At 32.1% G+C, this 18,162-nt stretch overlaps 1 protein-coding gene across 1 annotated transcript; it reads right to left on the bottom strand.

Annotated features, from left to right (window-relative positions):
• Nucleotides 1-546: 546 nt before the first annotated feature.
• On the bottom strand, nt 547-3,019 carry LOC143544905 (transcription elongation factor SPT4 homolog 2-like). The gene is made up of 5 exons (XM_077036884.1): nt 2,924-3,019; nt 2,767-2,858; nt 2,630-2,685; nt 975-1,036; nt 547-677 (listed from the first exon to the last, which is right to left on the bottom strand). Exons 1-5 carry the CDS (start codon nt 3,017-3,019, stop codon nt 627-629), a joined length of 357 nt encoding a protein of 118 aa, XP_076892999.1. The 3' UTR covers nt 547-626.
• Between the last annotated feature and the right edge of the window lie 15,143 nt (nt 3,020-18,162).

The raw sequence follows: 18,162 nt of genomic DNA, 5'->3' as shown, positions 1-18,162 counted from the left end.
TCCACTGAAACCGGTTCCAAACCAGTTAATCAAACCGAAACCTATCGTAACCTATCAAGAAACCGGTTTCAATACAAACCGAAACCGATCATAAACCGATTTTGAATTTTGTTGACTAAACCGAACTAGTTTCAACCAACCCTGTTTTGGGTTTTAAGCCGGGTTGTACACCTCTACTCTGATAGATGAAGTTAACTGAAAAGAAATGAACTTCCCCAAGTTCCATCATAATGTGTAAATAGGTACAGAAAAGACTTTTCCGTCTAGGCGTCTAATATTGTTTTAATAAAACGTACATCTTATCATATCTCATTTCCACTTGTATTAAACAGATCCTTTTAAAGGACCCCATATTAGGTTATTTTCATTTAATTGAGTCATCTTCTTCTAAGTGAAGTAACTATACAATTCTCCGTAATCTTCTTAATGAGGTCTCATGATATAAGTCTCCTTTCAAGACACAAGGTCTCCAAGAATCAAAAATTAATTAATCCTTCATTCTAATATCATAATCAAAGCATTCCTTTGGGTAAACCTCCAATATGGTTATACAGACGAAATTTGCGACGTTACAGCTTCAAGTCCCATTAGGGTTACAACAATCGAATCAGCTTACATCAATGTACTCATGCACGCTTCGGTGGATTATATGGCGCCCGCTCTTCCTCACAAAGAGACTACAAAACAAGCAAACATTATATACAAGCGGGTTAATATGGGTTTCTTAAAATTTACTCTTTAACGGGTTAAATGAGTAACTGAAAGATATGACCAAACCAGTATTGGGTCGAGCAGACAAAACATTTTAGAAAGTCCCCAAGTGTAAAAGTCATCCTAAATGTATTTTCAAATGTATATAACCTTCTAACTATAGTAATAATACAACAATGTAATCATGAATAGCATCTTAAATATTATTAATTTTTTTATTAAACAAAAAACTAAAGAAATACAAAAACAGACTTTTCACAAACCTGCAAATCCTCCGATAGTACTTCTGAGACAGCCAGTGTGTAACAACCAGGAACAAATTTGCCTGCAAAAACAGGACTAAAAAGTTCACAACTTTATCAATGAAAACCGTTTACTCCAACAAATTTAAGGTTAAGTGACCATTGGCGCACATTAGGCCCATCTACATTTAGAAGATGCCATCTAATATTTATTATGTAACTAACAATACTCACCAATTTGTGCCAAGATTTGTCATGTGTTTTCATGTGTAACCAAATATTTAGTGTGTGGTTGCGATGGTCAAGTAAAACATAAAACAGGAAGAATCCACAATATTTAGTGTACCGTGTGTTCAATTATACATAATATACGTTTCAAATTGTCTATAACTAATCTTTGTAAATAAGGTTATTGGATTTCAACAATTCCAACTTTGACCTATTGGCCGGGATTAATCCCAACTGATGAAATGTTTATAGACAGCCCTAAATTTGAAGTTTAAACGTATTTTCCTCCATCGACCCCATACTAACTGAAAGCTAACCCCCTTAGTTTTTTTTTGATGGTGTGGACTGCTTATGTGACAAAAATGTGTCTCCTACTACGAATTAAATAAAAAGGAAGCTTAATACACCTGGCCTACATTTCTAATGAACACTCGATTGAAAACTAACGGGGTTAACTTTCAGTTAGCCTGGCCTGCATTTATAATGAACGATCAATTTGCAGCAAGAGACGCGTTTTTGCCACATATGCAGTCCACGCCATAAAAAAAAAAACTAATGAGTTAGCGTGGGATCGCTGCAGGAAAATACACTCAAAGTCGGGATTATTTGTAAACATTTCCTTAGTTAGGATTAATCCTGGCCAATAGGTCAAAGTTGGGATTATTAAAAACCTAATAATCCTTGTAAATATTAAACTATATCTATAAGTAGTAAAAGTTTCCATCAGGACTCAAGAGTACATGCTAAAGAAGCAAGACTGAACAAGGAACATCATAATTTTTTTGTATAAACTAGTTGCAAAAAATCGTTATTAACAGACGACTAGTTGGTAGTCGGCGAGTTACTCTGATTAAATCTTTTTGCTAACCGGTGACATTAGCAGTGCCGTAGCTTTACTTGGGCCAGAGGTGGCCCCGGCCCCCTCCGTTTTTTCGCTCGGTATTGTAAAGTTATCATTTTTCGGCCGAAAATTTTTATATATAGTGTAAATTTACCCATTTTCGACGAAATTTTGAGCCCGGCCCCTTCGGTTTTTTGCTCGGTAGTGTAAATTTATCCACTTTTTGCCCGAAAATTTTTATACATAATGTAAATTTACTCGTTATCGATCGAAATTTTGAGCCCGGCCTCATTTTTTTCACTCGGCGGTGTAGATTTATCCTTTTTCAGCTGAAAATTTTTATACATTGTATAAATTCACCCGTTTCCGACCGAAATTTTGAGTCCGCCCCCCTTTAGTCTATGAATTTTTTTAATACATATTGAGTCCGGCCCCCTCGACATGTATGTCCAAGCTTCGCCACTGGACATTAGTCGGCCGTCGGTCAAAAATCAGCTCAATTTGATAAATAAAATTTTGAAAGGCAATCAGAGCTTGGCTTTGTCATTGATTTTGTTATGTTTAGGTAATTTAATTGAAGTAAGAAACTAGGGTTTTAATTATTTACCAATTCTGAGCCACCTAGCAGCCCAACTTCTAGCAGGATCCATGACGGAGATGATCCTAAAGCAATTAGCATAATAATAATAATAAGTTGATTATTAAATAATAATAATAATAAAGTTAAAGTTAAAGAGCAAGTACCCGGTGAAATTAGGAGTGGTGCAATCAACGACACGTTCAGAATCTTCATCCATCTTAAAGAAGGGGCAGTTCTCGCATCCTGATTCACGAAACTAAAACCAAACACATTAAACCCTAATTGGACTAGCGGGCAGATGTATTCAACTGAACCACCCACCTGATCGTAGGTTTTCACCAGCCGGCAACGAAGACATGCTCGGAGCTCGTTCCCAAAACTCGTCGGAATTTGAGCGGCGGCGGCAGCGGTAGTCATCGCTACGTTAATCTCTCTATGCTGCTGCTGCTTCTGGTAATGGTAACTTCACCCCCTTATTATTATTATTATTATTATTATTATTATTATTATTATTATTTGGGCTTGTGTATATTACTATTTTAAAAAGTTTCAAGACCACTCGTCCACTTTCATGTAGAGATGCACAAATTGGGTTTTTTAAATACTCGGGTTCGGGTATAGAATCGAGTTCGGGTATGGTCGGGTATTGGTAATAATCGGGTCGGGTTCGGGTCTCTAAAAACCATACCCTATTCATCGGGTATAGAACCGGGTATTATAAAACCGGATATTTGAATATCCTATTATCGGGTATTGAAAAAACCCTATTTATTGATTTTTTCGGGTTTTTTTCTGGTATAGATTGGATTTTTTAATAGTTTGCACTTTTTAGGGGTATTTTTTGGGTATTTTTAAGGTATTTTTCGGGTATACATCGGGTACTTGAAATACCCAGTTTCGGGTATTGGAAAAACCCGGTTCCAGGTATGGAACCGGTTCAGTTTTCGGGTATTACCGGGTACAAATCGGGTCCGGTTCGGGTTCGGGTTTTAGTGCCAAACTGCATACCCTATCCGTACCCTACGGGTAGGGTCGGGTACGGGTTCGGGTATTAAAAACCCGAGTATTATAAAAAGCGGTTCCATTTTTTTATTTCGGGTCCGGTTCCGAGTTCGAGTTTTTTGTGCACCTCAACTTTCATGTCCACCTTCATGCATCATCGAAACGATAAACGATTATATTTGACACAATATATTACTTGGAAATCAAGTCACAATAGCAAATAAATCATAATCATAATAATTTTATTATAGTAATAAAAGAGTTCATGTCAACCTTTACTTTTGACTTTATGTGGTTCTCTTCAATAGTCTAAATCCATTGTTTCTCTACTTGACAACATGTTATCTTTTAAGTGTCCACTAGTATTACATACATATCTCCCAACTGTATTAGACCATAAGTTGTGCTACTATTACATACTTGATTTTCTTAATTTAGTGAAAAACTCGGAAATTTTTTAAGAGAACGATTAAGATTTTTACATATATATATCAGATAGAAAAGTTCTTTTGAGGTGGGAACCCCCCCCCCCCCCCCCCCCTAAAAGGGGCAACATCTGCCCTTGTTTTTTAGTGTCTTTACTCTTGTCATGCACCAGAACGTCACCGAGATTTCGAGTGTATAAACTTTTTGTCCACACATTTTAATCTAGTTAAACAAAAACTTACCAACTGTTAAGTTACTAGGCACTTTTCAGTTTTTTTTACCCAATTAAACATAAATTAGCTAATTGTGAAACTACTAACCCCCCCCCCCCCCCTCCTCTTCCTCTTTTCTTTTTTCTTTTTTTTTTGCCCAATTAAATACAAATAAACTAATAGCTAAATCACGAGGCCCCTTTTCAAATTTTATTCCCATTTCACTTGTGGATGATTTAAACAAAATGTTATATATATTTATATAACATAAAATTTGTGCCTCTATCAAAACTGTGCCCTAACCGTTCGTCAATCCCATCAGTCTAGGTCAACCAGACTATACATATAAGTTTTCTTAATATGTAAATATAAAACCGCACCGTTTGAAATAACATCATAATCACATCTAGCCAACTTAATTATCTATGTGGAAGTGCATAAAAACATTAGATGATTGAACGAAATCAACCTAAAACTCACATTAAAACGCTTAGAAACGAGCACATGTAAAACAATATGAAATCATACGCGTTTCTACTAATGGGTTTACAAAATGTTATATATTCGTTTTAACTACTTTACCGACATTATTTAGCGGCCAAAGTTATAGAATATGATACATATCGTTACTATTAGATAGTTTTATGGACGGAAAATCAAAAAATCCTATAAAAATAGTCTACTTTTGTGACTATTTTACTTTTTTTAAATAATACTAAGGAATGAATATAATAGAGAAGCAATTCAACGTGACAAACCTATCATAATCAATGAAGTTACAATCAATGGAGTGGTGGCAGATAAGTGTGCAATGGGTTGCCTTGACATTGCCATAAATGACATTAACAACTACCGCAATTTTGGGCAATTATTGCCATATTTAGTGGACACAAACCTCTAGAAGCTCATTGCCAATAAACTATAAACTCCTTTTAATAAGTGCAGCAGAGAACCGGCTAAGATCATTTATAACGAGACATTATGCAGACAGATAAAACTCCTACAACACCTAGTAGATATTGTAGGGACGTTATAAATCATGAGGTCATGTGTGGCTTGAAGTGATATTGATTAAATAGTATTAACCTATGCAGTCAATCTCGATGGTATCTCGGTGGTATATCGGTTATCGGTCCCATGTGAAATATCGGTCAGAATATCGGTACCGATAATATCGGCGATATTGATCGATATTTGGCCGATATTTCACCGATATTCCCGATATCAGTGTTTTAAGTCTTAATTTTTAACTTTTAGTGTTGAATGTTGAATGTTTGAGTCTTAATTAGTTCATACTTGCTACAATTGTTAGTGTTTTGCAACTTGCAAAATGATAAAATTTGTTAATAGTATGAGAGTATACCGAATTGTAAGTGTTAAAGTGCTATATATAAATTTTGCTTGATATTAAAATTACCGATATCTCACCGCGATAACCGATATCTCAAATATCGGTCCTTGGCCGATATCCGATATTTTTCCGCATTAACTGCTTAGGTATTAACCACCACACATTTTTTGTGGCTAACCATTAAGGAGCATTAACCATTACGTATGGTATAAGGAATGATAATCTTCTGAGTCAACGCCAGGTGACAGCTTGGAGGAGGCGTTAATCCAGCGGTAGGGTGGGGTGTTAGCGCAGTAGCTTCTGAAGGAACGGAAGGGGGGGGGGCATGAAGATGTGCTGGCGGGGTTGGTGGACGTGACTCCGGTGCAGGTGGCAGGTAACGCCTTGGGCGTTTTCCAGCTACACACAGTCATAGGTCTTCATGTAACTATAAATAAGTTGATTTTTCATCATACCAACATACAACAAAAGTATATCTTAGTATTTGCTTTTCTTAACATATGATTTATCTTTCTCACATCTGTTAATTTTGTTCTTCTCAGTGTCACACATCACTTCTAGATTCCTTTGTATTCCAATCGACAACTAAGATATGAGACAATAATGATTCTTCACCTTCACGAGTCATGATCGTCCACATTTTATCGTTCGCTCCATTCGAAAGCCAAAAAACTTTTAATTCTTTCAATAATATTCATTGTGAAAAATACACTGTTTTTGCTCAATCTATTTAGATTGTGCTAGAAATTGAAAATGGGAGGTGCATTTGCATATTCTTCAACAATGGTGTCTAACCAATAAAAACTAATTACTTTTTATGTTGTATGTCTAATAGTAATATATATTCGAAGTGGTGAAAAAACTATATTTAATATTTTATCACTATAATATTTTAATCACTCAGTCAGAAAACATAAATAATAAGAAACAGATGAAGTTTTTAAGACATAAAAGTTGCACACAAACGTTTACATGTTACAAATGGGTGATATATATCCATGGGGTGAAAATTTAATCCACGTCATACGGAACAGTTGACATTTGTTTTGCCATGTCATCACTATTTACATTTTATTCCACGCCTTTGAAACATATTAATATATTAGAACTCGATAATATGAATATTATCATAGTTATCGAAGTAAGTTATATGTACTTATTTTTCATAACAGTAGATGGTAAATTTTGAAAAACTTATAAAACTGTTAATATCATGCTAATCAACGAGATAAGGTAAGTCGCATCTTGTTTTGCTACTTGTTTATATTGCTATTCATGAATTTCTTTTACATTTCATTAGGTTTGTAACTTTCTATTTTTTTTCTACTTGAAAATAATCAACATAAACACAATTTTACGATTAAAGGTTGTGGTCACAATACCGTATTTGTTTATATTCAAACCCGTAACTTTTTCCACAAGTTAACTTGCTCGTCGTTAGAGGTGTGCACGGTTCGGTTCGGTTCGGTTCGGTTCGGTTATTAGCATTAACCCAACCTAACCGAACGGTTATCGGTTCGGTTAATTTCGGTTAATAACCAGTATCAAATTTGGGCTAAAATTTTGCTTAAAATTACATGAAATGAATGCATAACTACATGAAATGAAGGTATAAATATATAAAATTGAGATATTAGAACATGAAATGGAGATATAAATACATGAAAAAGATAGTGTTAAACTATTAATATATATAATACATGAAATAGAGGAAAAAATGCTTGAAAATATTAAAAAATGAAGAGTTCGGTTCGGTTAATTTCGGTTATATCGGTTCGGTTTCTTCGGTTTTCGGTTCGTTTCGGTTACCGATTCAGTTATTGCTCACCCCTACTCGTCGTGACTTGGAAAAACAATAACTTTCAACGTAATTGAGTCAAAAACATCTTTATTTAAAGGCTTTTCTTTGGTAGAAAGGAAGTGTCGACTTTTGAAGTTTCTTATGAATTTGAACGACGACTTGAATGATGATCAAGTAATAGACCCCAAATGTTTTAAAGTTTTTAGTACGTTCTTCGATCTATTTGATTTCTAAAGTTCTTTTTATATATTTAATTTTTGTTCCATATTATGTTTTTAATCTAATTTAGTGTGTGAAAATAATTTTTTACATAAAAGAAAACAAGATACAAATATATGTAAATATTATGTGGGTTAATGAGACAAGATGATGTATCGGGTTTTGAACCACGCGTGTGACAAGAATTTTGTGGAAACCTTTTGGGAGTTTAGATACAATTAGAGCAAGTATATGTTACTCATATGGAGTAATGGAGAACACCATTGTTTTAGTATTGGAACTCGAATAAGGTGAGTTATATGCGGGCGGTAAGGCTTTCGGTGTCACTAACAACTAGTTGCACTAAAAGTTATGCAAAAAATATCTATATGTTCTATATCTTTTAATTTAGATAATAAAATAATAATATTTTTTTTCAAGTGTCAATCTCTTATGTATCCTTACATATGTTTTCCCGTCTTTTTATATATTCATGTTTGTTTTTCGCCATATGTCCTTCTAATTGTACATATTTATTTAATTACTTTTGTAATTATGTAACTGATTCTCTACTATTAAATAATAATGATTTAGTTAATCATTTTTATAAATTGTTTTTTACCTTTTAAAAATTTAAGCTTGTCCACAAAACATTTTTATAACTTAAACATCTAAACAAACGACCAAACAAATGTGTCAAGTGAAATCTTGTTTGTATGAAACAAGCAATTCTTATAATATCTTAGAAACATTTAATTTGATTGAAGAATATTAAAACAAATGAATCGTTCTAGAAGGGTTCATAAGAATAATTGAACGGTTTGGACTATGGCAAGCTTTTCTAACATTTCTTGGGCATATTTTCCATTAATGTCGACAAAATAACGATCACAATCATTACAATATAGTACATACGTGTGTGCTTTTAAGTGTGACAAGTTAACTAGCTTTCAACTAATTTATTTTTTTGTTATGTACGGTTATTGAAATCATTACTAATTTACTATATAAGTCACCATGCAGAGCTTAAACTAAGTCATATACACATTGTAATTCTTGTATTTCTACGTTATCCGACTAGTATTTTAAATAATTCATTAGAATACTACCGTCTAAAAGTATTCACAATATTTATGAAAAATATCCAAATGAATAGCATAACCTACATGATATACATCAAAGTAGAGCTTTATAAGACCACACGTTGTGGGTTAACAAGGGGGCGCCAAACACTGACACATGGTTTGTTAACACCTTCAACACAACTAGGGTTGACCCGTGTGTCAGCGAAATCAAGCAGGGATTTTAATCTCACACTTAATTAAAACCTCAAAATTCAAAAAAAAAAAAGAAGAAACCCATTATATATAGATATATTAACGTGAGAAAAATGAACTCAAAGTTATGTATTGGTTTTGTGGTAAGCTTGGTTGTTGCTAAGCTGCAAGTTGCAGTTTTGACACTTGTAATGTAATAAAGGTTAATTAATTAATTTAGTAACAATTGTCATAGAAGGGTCACAAGATCTCATTTCGATTTAGGCCTCCAAAATCATTAAATCGGCCCTAAACACAACGCTATGGAAAGCAAACGGGGCATGCCAAGGGCTAGGGGCGCGCTCTTTTAACAAAAGAAGATGGGATCCACCATTATCCGCCGATCACTTGCCTCACACATTTCTTAATACTATTTTTATTCTTTTCCTATTATATATACTTTATTTAAACCACAACATGCTTATTAAATAGTAAGTTACATATCACCACCTACGTAACAGTGACATGACATTTTAACTAGTCTCACGAAACATAAACATACAAGAAAAACATACATAAAAACTAAATTTATTCACATGTAAACAATATTATGATCAAGGAACCAAATGCAATTTCAAACTCACGTGACACACACCGTAAATGATTAAAATCCTTGTAGTTGCCACTGACACCCTTTAAAAAAACACAATAATGAGGATTGACGACCAACCACGCCGGTAAGGTAACCAACCATGTTCTAAGCGTGTATCACGGTTTACTAATGGATATATGAATCTTTTTTAATGTTCAATATATAGTTTAATGTGACATATGTCCGGTTCTTAGTGTTTGATGTTAAAGGTTTTGAATTTTATATAGTGGAAAAACATTTATCTTTTCTTCTCAAAATTTGATTCATTTTTCTACTTAATAAAAAAACCATTAATATCACTACCAAATGTTACTGTCAAAATTTTGTCTCATGTGGTACCTTCATTTTCTATGGTATTATTATAAATAAAACTAGAGAATGATTTGTATTGAGGATTAATCTCATCTTAATAAAAGGAGAATATATTGATGAGTGATGACTACATCCATACTAGCTAATTAGTATGAGATGACAGCTGGTATGGTTGTAGTGGTTTAACTAAAAAAAAAGTCATGCTATGCCATTATCATGTAGGAATGAGGTTTTCGCTAACATTTCACTTGAAAAGCGTAATTATTTAACTGAAAACACAATTATTATTTAATATATGAGAATAAATGTGAGTGGATGAATTTAAGATGTGACACCACCTCAAGAGTCCCTCGCACTATTATTCAATTAGCGCCCGAAGGGGCTTGGCGCCCTTGCCATCTTTTGCGTCTTGGTTTGACGGAGAATTTTGTTGTAAAAAGGGTGGAGTAGTTACTAGTACACTAAAATCACTCTGATATTTGTGAGAGAAAAAGCTCCGATTACTATAATACCAATGATCCACCTCTCACATAGTCTTTACTAGGTTTCATGATAAGAGATTAGACACTTTACTATTTGTTTATTGACATGACCACAACAGCTTTACTTTCCTTGCTAATGTATGTGGCCCCTTTTAATATTATAGGAGCATAGCCACTACTAGCAAAAAAGGAGGCATATTTTTGTCAAACACACGAACAATGGATAGATCCCGGACTTTGATAGCTCCAGAGTTGGACATATGGTTAAGTTTTGTCCAACTAAACATCTCCTATGTTGCATAACAAATATTTGGCATTAAATATAAAAAAACAATCATGTTCAGGTCTGGTCAGATATAAAATTAAAAACCAAATTAATTTCAAATGCATAATAAAAATACGTCAATTGCTATTTGAAAATTAAAAACCAAATTAAATTTCATGCATACACAAATTTAGCATTTGCAGCTTGTTTAGAATCGGTTTTGGAGCTCGGGACAATGGAGCAATAGACTTAGGTTTTAGTGTCAGTGCAGTCAGAATTGGGGTGAAGTTAGATGTCGGGGGTCGGAATTGGGTGATAATAGCCTATCTAGTCGTTGTCTCTTTTTGTTTGAATAGTTGATGTTGGAGGTGATTAATTAGATGCCACTCTATCAACTTTTTATTTGGTTAGTATTTTTTTTAATTGTTAAGATAGGTGGGTTAAATGATTATTAAGCTTATTAGTTAAATGATTATCATGTTTAAAATGTTTAATGGTTAATGGATTTATTCTAAAATGTGCCTATATGTTTAATCGTATAAATTAAGCCTATATTCATTCATGTTTTCTTATATTTGTTAATTAGTTATAGGGTAAAGTTAAAATACAAAGGACAACAAAAATGAGAAGGGTGAGAAAGAATCCAGTCCATTGATCTTATATTTGAATGGCTGAGATTAATTTAATAAATAAAAATTGATGGAAAGAGCATGAATGTAATAACCCACATTTGTTGACTTTCTCTCCCCACATGTAAGGTACATGCCAATTCCCTCATCATTTTAAAATGTCCATAACTTTTTCATACAACATTATTTTTTTTTAAAAAAGTCACCATAATAATAAGCGTTTTTTTATCTTTAATATGAGTATCATATTGTTATATAAAAATAAAAAAAATAATGAATTTTTTAATTGTGTTTTTTTCTTGTTCATTGTGTTATTGTGTAATATATATTCACCATTGTGTCTTACGTTTTAGGCCATTGTGTTATACGTATTCACCATTGTGTCTTACTTTTTAGGTCAATGTGTTATACGTATTCACCATTGTATTTTACGTTTCAAGTTATTGTGTAACATGTATTAATCATTGTGTTTTATGTATTAGATAATTTGTTGTTATTTTATCATTATTTTTACATATTATGATTACACATTGGTGTTATTAGTATTTAAAAAAACATAATGATGAGTTAAAAGACACAATGACGAAAAAACACAATGACAAAAAAGACACAATGGTGTGCGAAAAGACACAATGATAAGCGAAAAGACACAATGGTGTACGAAAAGACACAATGACGAAAAAAGACACAATGATAAGCGAAAAGACACAATGGTGTGCGAAAAGACACAATGACGAAAAAAGACACAATGATAAGCGAAAAGACACAATGGTGTGCAAAAAGACACAATGACGAAAAAAGACACAATGGTGTGGGAAAAGACACAATGACGAAAAAAGACACAATGGTGTGCGAAAAGATACAATGGTGTGGGAAAAGACACAATGACGAAAAAAGACACAATGGTGTGCGAAAAGACACAATGACGAAAAAAGACACAATGATAAGCGAAAAGACACAATGGTGTGCGAAAAGACACAATGATAAGCGAAAAGACACAATGGTGTGCGAAAAGACACAATGACGAAAAAAGACACAATGGTGTGCGAATAAAGACATAATGGTGTGCGAAAAGACACAATGGTGTGCAAAAAGATACAATGACAAAAAAAGACACGGTGATAAGCGAAAAGACACAATTGTGTGCAAAAAGACACAATGACGAAAAAAGACACAATGATAAGCGAAAACACACAATGGTGTGCGAAAAGACACGATGACGAAAAAATGCACAATGATAAGCGAAAAGACACAATGGTGTGCGAAAAGATACAATGACGAAAAAAGATACAATGATAAGTGAAAAGACACAATGGTGTACGAAAAGACAAAACGACGTGATTTTTGTTTTAAATTTTATATAACAAAAATCATACTCATATTAAAGATAAAAAACGTTTGTTATTATGATGATTTTTTTTTAAAAAAAAAATATCATACGAAATAGTTATAAACGTTCTAAAATGATGGGGGTATTAACATGTGACTTGCATGTGGAGAGAGAAAATGTGTACAATTACCTTTATACCCTTTTTCCTTTGATCCCCACTTGACACATGTCAATTATTTATGGCTTCTCACACTTTTCATTTTTATTACCCTTTATAGAATAAATTGACCCTTAGTTTATAATAGTTTTATATGATTATATCTGCTTATTTTCAAAATCTTAAATGGTCCATCCAACTCTCAATACATCCAAAACTTTGTGAAATACTTTTCTTCTTGTATATTTATGAAATTTTGTTTTAGTTTAAAGATTTGGCCTCCTAGAACTTTTATTTATTTTTTATTTTTATTAACAGCAGCCTTCATCTAAGAGCATCCACAACAACAAACATCAACAAACCGTCACATCATATCACAAACTTTTCTCAAACCTTAGGTTAAACAAGTATCTAATAGAATAAAGTAACAAATAGATAATTCATAACTGAGACAAAAATATGCTTTAAAAAAGAATGATTTATTATGATAGTTATGTTTGAATTTGAAATAAATTTATAAAGACAGATAAGTCAAAAGTCATGACAATTAAGAAGACTTATGTGTGTTAGAGTGACATAAAAGAGAAGAGTGATGACCTAGAGATTGGTTCTAGTCACTACTTTTGTTACACATAAGTCACAGAGCAAGGCTTAATATGAACGTTGGAAATCGGGCCTAAGAACACAAACACAAAATTTAATCTCAATCAAGATTTACTGTTTTTATAATTGTTGACACACAATTTTATACTAAATAACTTTCTAAGGATGTTATAACTTATAACTAAAACTCCTAATATATCTAATTATTCTGATAACCAATTAAACTTCCAAATTATTAATTATGTCTTGTTTACTTAAACTCTTTAGAACCACCACTTTAACTTTCTCTTTCTTTCAAAACTGACTCGTTAACTTTCTTGATGGCCCCATAATAACTTCCAACAGTGAATACCATAAAAACAAGATTAAAACTATTTTAAGGATTTGTTTAATATAACCAACAAATTTAGTAGATTTCATGATTCATTTATCATGACCATCTAGAAGGATTCATGTAGTGAAGACTATAGAGTGGTTAGGTACACATTTCTCATGTTCCTTTTCTAATAATAAAGACAAATTAAAATCATAATATAAAATAGTGGCCGTCACCTCTCCACACTCAATTTAATTATGATGCTGACCTTATACAGAAATAATTGAATTTAATTATTTAATATATTAAAATACTATTAACTACATAATCAAATCACTGTCAATTATATTTTTTTTTTCGTCATCCTGCTGTTTGGATCCTTGGTTTAATGTAAACTATATTGATCACCATACGATAAAACAATATAAAAATATAATAAACTATTATTCATTTTTTTTTAATATTAGAACACGTTAAACAATGCTAATTTCTCTTTTGTTTTCATTATCTTCTTTCATATAATAATTTGCTTTATACAAGGGGACTAGGGTTGTTCAAAAAGCTAGAGGCTCAAAGTTCGGACTCGTGGCTCGCTCGATAAAAGCTTGAACAAAACTAGCTAAAAAAACTTGATTTGAAATATTCTGAGTTAAGTTGGCTCATTTTTGTAACCAAGCTCGGCTTGACCTAGGCTCGGCTCGATCATGGCTCGGCTCGTTGGCTCGATTTAAATATCGTTTAACTTCAAATTAAGCTAGAGCCTTAGCTAAAATGTCTCGTTTAATTTCAAGCCCAAGCTCAAAACCTCCCTGACTTGACTCGGCCTCGACTCGTGAACAGCCCTATGGGCATATGTGGAAAATGCCTTGAGTAGGATTTGCTTTCATTTTTTAATTTATAAGTGATTTATTATAAGTCAACCGTTCTAGAAGGCTGCCAATGAAAAAGAGGTAATTGTATCAAAATATATTCAACTTTTAAGATATTTATTAAATCTATAACTTCTGATATTTATTTTTTAAGTGACTAGGAAAAATATAATAAACCATATATTTTTTTCTTTTCTTTTGAGGACTTTAATAAAATAAAACTATTATTAGAGGACCTTTAATTCAATTGAGATCCTCTTTATCACATTTTTTTTGTAAAAAAATGTTGGAAATGAAAATTGAGGTCCTTTCAAATTAATTAAGATTTGTTGTTATATATGTCCTCACGTAGAGAATAACACGGCATAGGCATAACTCATAAGAAGAAGTAAAATAAAAGTCTACTTAAACAATAGTCAAGCTATAGTGTCGATAATATGTTGGATGATTTGGTTGACCATAAATGATATAGTGTTTGACAAGAAGGCCTGAATGGTGAAAGTGATAAAATGACATTAAGGTCATGTCATTTTTTGGGTGAGCAATCGATATAAGAGCTTGGGCCTAGAGTGAGAGAAAGGAGTCGTTTTAATTTTGTGAATTTTCTGTTGTAGCTTGATTGTATGGTTTAGACGTATCGTTTTGTCGTTCTTTTCTTGTATCTTGGGGTCACTTGTGTCTTGTAAGTGATCATTTTTGTTTGTTTTATTAAATTTGGCATTTCAACACATAAACGATAGTCAACAATCATTTAAAACAGCATATAAGTTTTCAAATATAAGTTCACCATTAAAGAAAAAACTCTTAAAAGTTGAAACTGTATTATATGTTTATGTTTATACGACTTCATAGCTTCACAATACGACGTATGGCAATAATCACGTTGGATCAAAAAGCATCCTAAATGAAATTGGTTATTTTCTGCATATTAGAACCGGAAAACAATTTAAATACCACGTTTTTATATTACTAAGCCTAAATCAAATATATCAATTTAAAATTTGTTTATTCAATAAACATAATTTTTTGAACGATCAACAAATATCTTATATACTAGATTAATGAAATTACAATATTATAATAATACAATTTATAATTTTAAAAAAGTTAAAACAATACTTAATAGAATATTCAAGATACACGACAGCCGGGGATAGTGATGGCAATGAAACTCGAACCCGATGGGAAAACCCGAAACCCGACATAAATGAGACGGGTAATACCCGACCCATTAGGGTTTGGGACGGGTTTAGGAATAATTTTGAAATTTTTCGCGGGGACGGGTTTGGGATTTCTAATATACCCGATTACCCGACCTGATTACCCGATAGCATAAACCCATTTACCCGATTATATACCCGATGTGCCCGATATAGCTTATCATATTATATATATACTTTATTCCAAATATATTATTTGTCAAAACTTGTTTATGTTAATTATTTGAGACATTTTATCTTTATGGTAACCATCTTTGTAATCTATTAGTTATATTTTGTCAAAATCCGGTAGAAACCTAGCGGGTATTGAGTCGGGTATCCCTTGACGGGTGTTTTATCAAAACCCGATAAAAAACCCGAAACTCGACGGGTAATTACCCGATTAAAACCCAACGGGTTTGGGACGCACTTTCATAACCGGGTATGGGTTTGGGAATACCTAAACCCGACCCAAACCCGACCCATTGCCATCCCTACCGGGCCGGGGACAGAATCACAGAGGTTACGGCAGTTCTGGTGTAAACTGATTATAAGATTTTTGTGTACATTTTGTTATGATATATTAAATAAGATACATCAAAAAATAAAAATGGTAAGAAAAGACATTACCTATCATGTATCAATACGTAACATTTTAATCGGAATTTAAAATAACATTTAATTCATCACTCGCTTCGTGCATTGAAAATTGTGTATTTTTATTTAAGTTATACCTTATATATCTTGCGTGTATAAGCGTGTATTTCTGTATTTGTTTAATTTAAGTCTAACATGTCTCTATGTCAACATATATTACCATAACGTACCATGAAAATTTGTGTATTTTCTATTATATCACTGTGTATCTTTATATTTTTTAAAGCCTTTTTTGTAAACATATACAAATTATGAGTTATTATAAACATCGATTATTATAAAACACATATATATCTTGCGTAATTATATTTTAGAGCATTCATATCAGAATTCATTCATAGGGAATATGTATTATCGATATCTATTCATATATATATATATATATATATATATTCGTTTGTGAATGGTTACGAGATTACTCGATATGGTTTAACTAAAAAGTGTATCATATCATGCCACATGCACGTAACCAATAGGTTTTAACTAACACACGCTTTAATTCGTGTTAGATGTATAGCGGTAATATCTTGTGTCACTTACAACGAATAGTCTCAGTGGTGGGTTATAACACCGACTCTTTAATGATTACAATCTTTAATTTTTTTAATGGGTTATAATGTGTGATTAAATTATGGTTTTAGAAAAGATCATTTTTCACATGTAACATCACATTGTAATTTATATTATTTAAATTTTATTTTACAATATCGCCTGAAAATTAAATCAAATAATAATACCGTGTGACAAAAAACATGTGTGGCCGCTTTTAACAACCACTGTTTTTATAGAAAGTGGTTTTGATACACATTTTTTATTTCTAATTCTAGAATGTAGATGACTCGACTTTTTTTAGAATATATGTAACCGAGTTAATATTGTTTATAAATTATAATTATAAACTACTTTATATCGGTTTACCAAAGCTCAAATTGAGTGTAAATGTGGTGAAGGTCATTTGACCACATAGTGCATATTTTAACAACACTATTGAGGGGTGAATTTGGTACAATACATGAATGCTTATCACAAAATCTATGCATAATGTGTTATTAGTTAGACTTCTTAATAAAACTTTCAAGTCATTAAAGTTCACATCTATACGTATTTTAATAACTTTATATTGTATTTAAATGTATTTAAAATACATAATATCTTATCACTTATAAATTTAGATAACTCGAAATTCGGTTCAAATTTGAATTTGAATTTCAAGTTAAACTTTCGAATTCAGATTTCGAGTTTGGAATCCAGTTGGGGATTTTGGACATGTTTAGAAATTTGAATTGTAATATAAAATTTTATATTTATCTTTTAAAAATCGACTCTAAACAATGAGTTTTTTTTAAACAAGCTATATTTTTTTGTAAATTCAAACCTAACCATATAAAATTCAACTCAACTCTTCTCGAATTCGAATCAATATATATGTATTTCAAGTTCATTTAGAATTCTTATCGTTCTTCAAATATATATCAAACTCGATTTCAGCTTCGAAAATATAAAATTCGATTAACCAAGTAACTAAAAATTTCATTTTCTGAACGTCATTACGTCTAAGACCATGTGTAGTGGGAAAGTTATGGCTCATAACTCTCCCTTACACCGTCTCCCTCAATGTTATGGGTAAAGTTATGGGTGGTGTTTTGTGTGTGTGTGTGGTGTTATGGGTAAAGTTATGACTACACTCTCTTTTTGCTAAAATCTATAATTCTGATATTGTGTAAAGTTATGACTACACAATAGAAAAAGTCATCTTCAAATATATATTTCTTGCAACTATTTGAATTTATTGTCTTTTTTAAATAATATAATCATGAATTCACATATAAACGTTGGTTAATAT

Source organism: Bidens hawaiensis, unplaced genomic scaffold, assembly GCF_021521415.1.
Source record: "Bidens hawaiensis isolate Kalapana, Puna unplaced genomic scaffold, B.hawaiensis_p1.1 tig00013803_1, whole genome shotgun sequence".
NCBI classification, from domain to species: domain Eukaryota; kingdom Viridiplantae; phylum Streptophyta; class Magnoliopsida; order Asterales; family Asteraceae; genus Bidens; species Bidens hawaiensis.
This window is presented reverse-complemented; position numbering and strand designations above follow the sequence as displayed.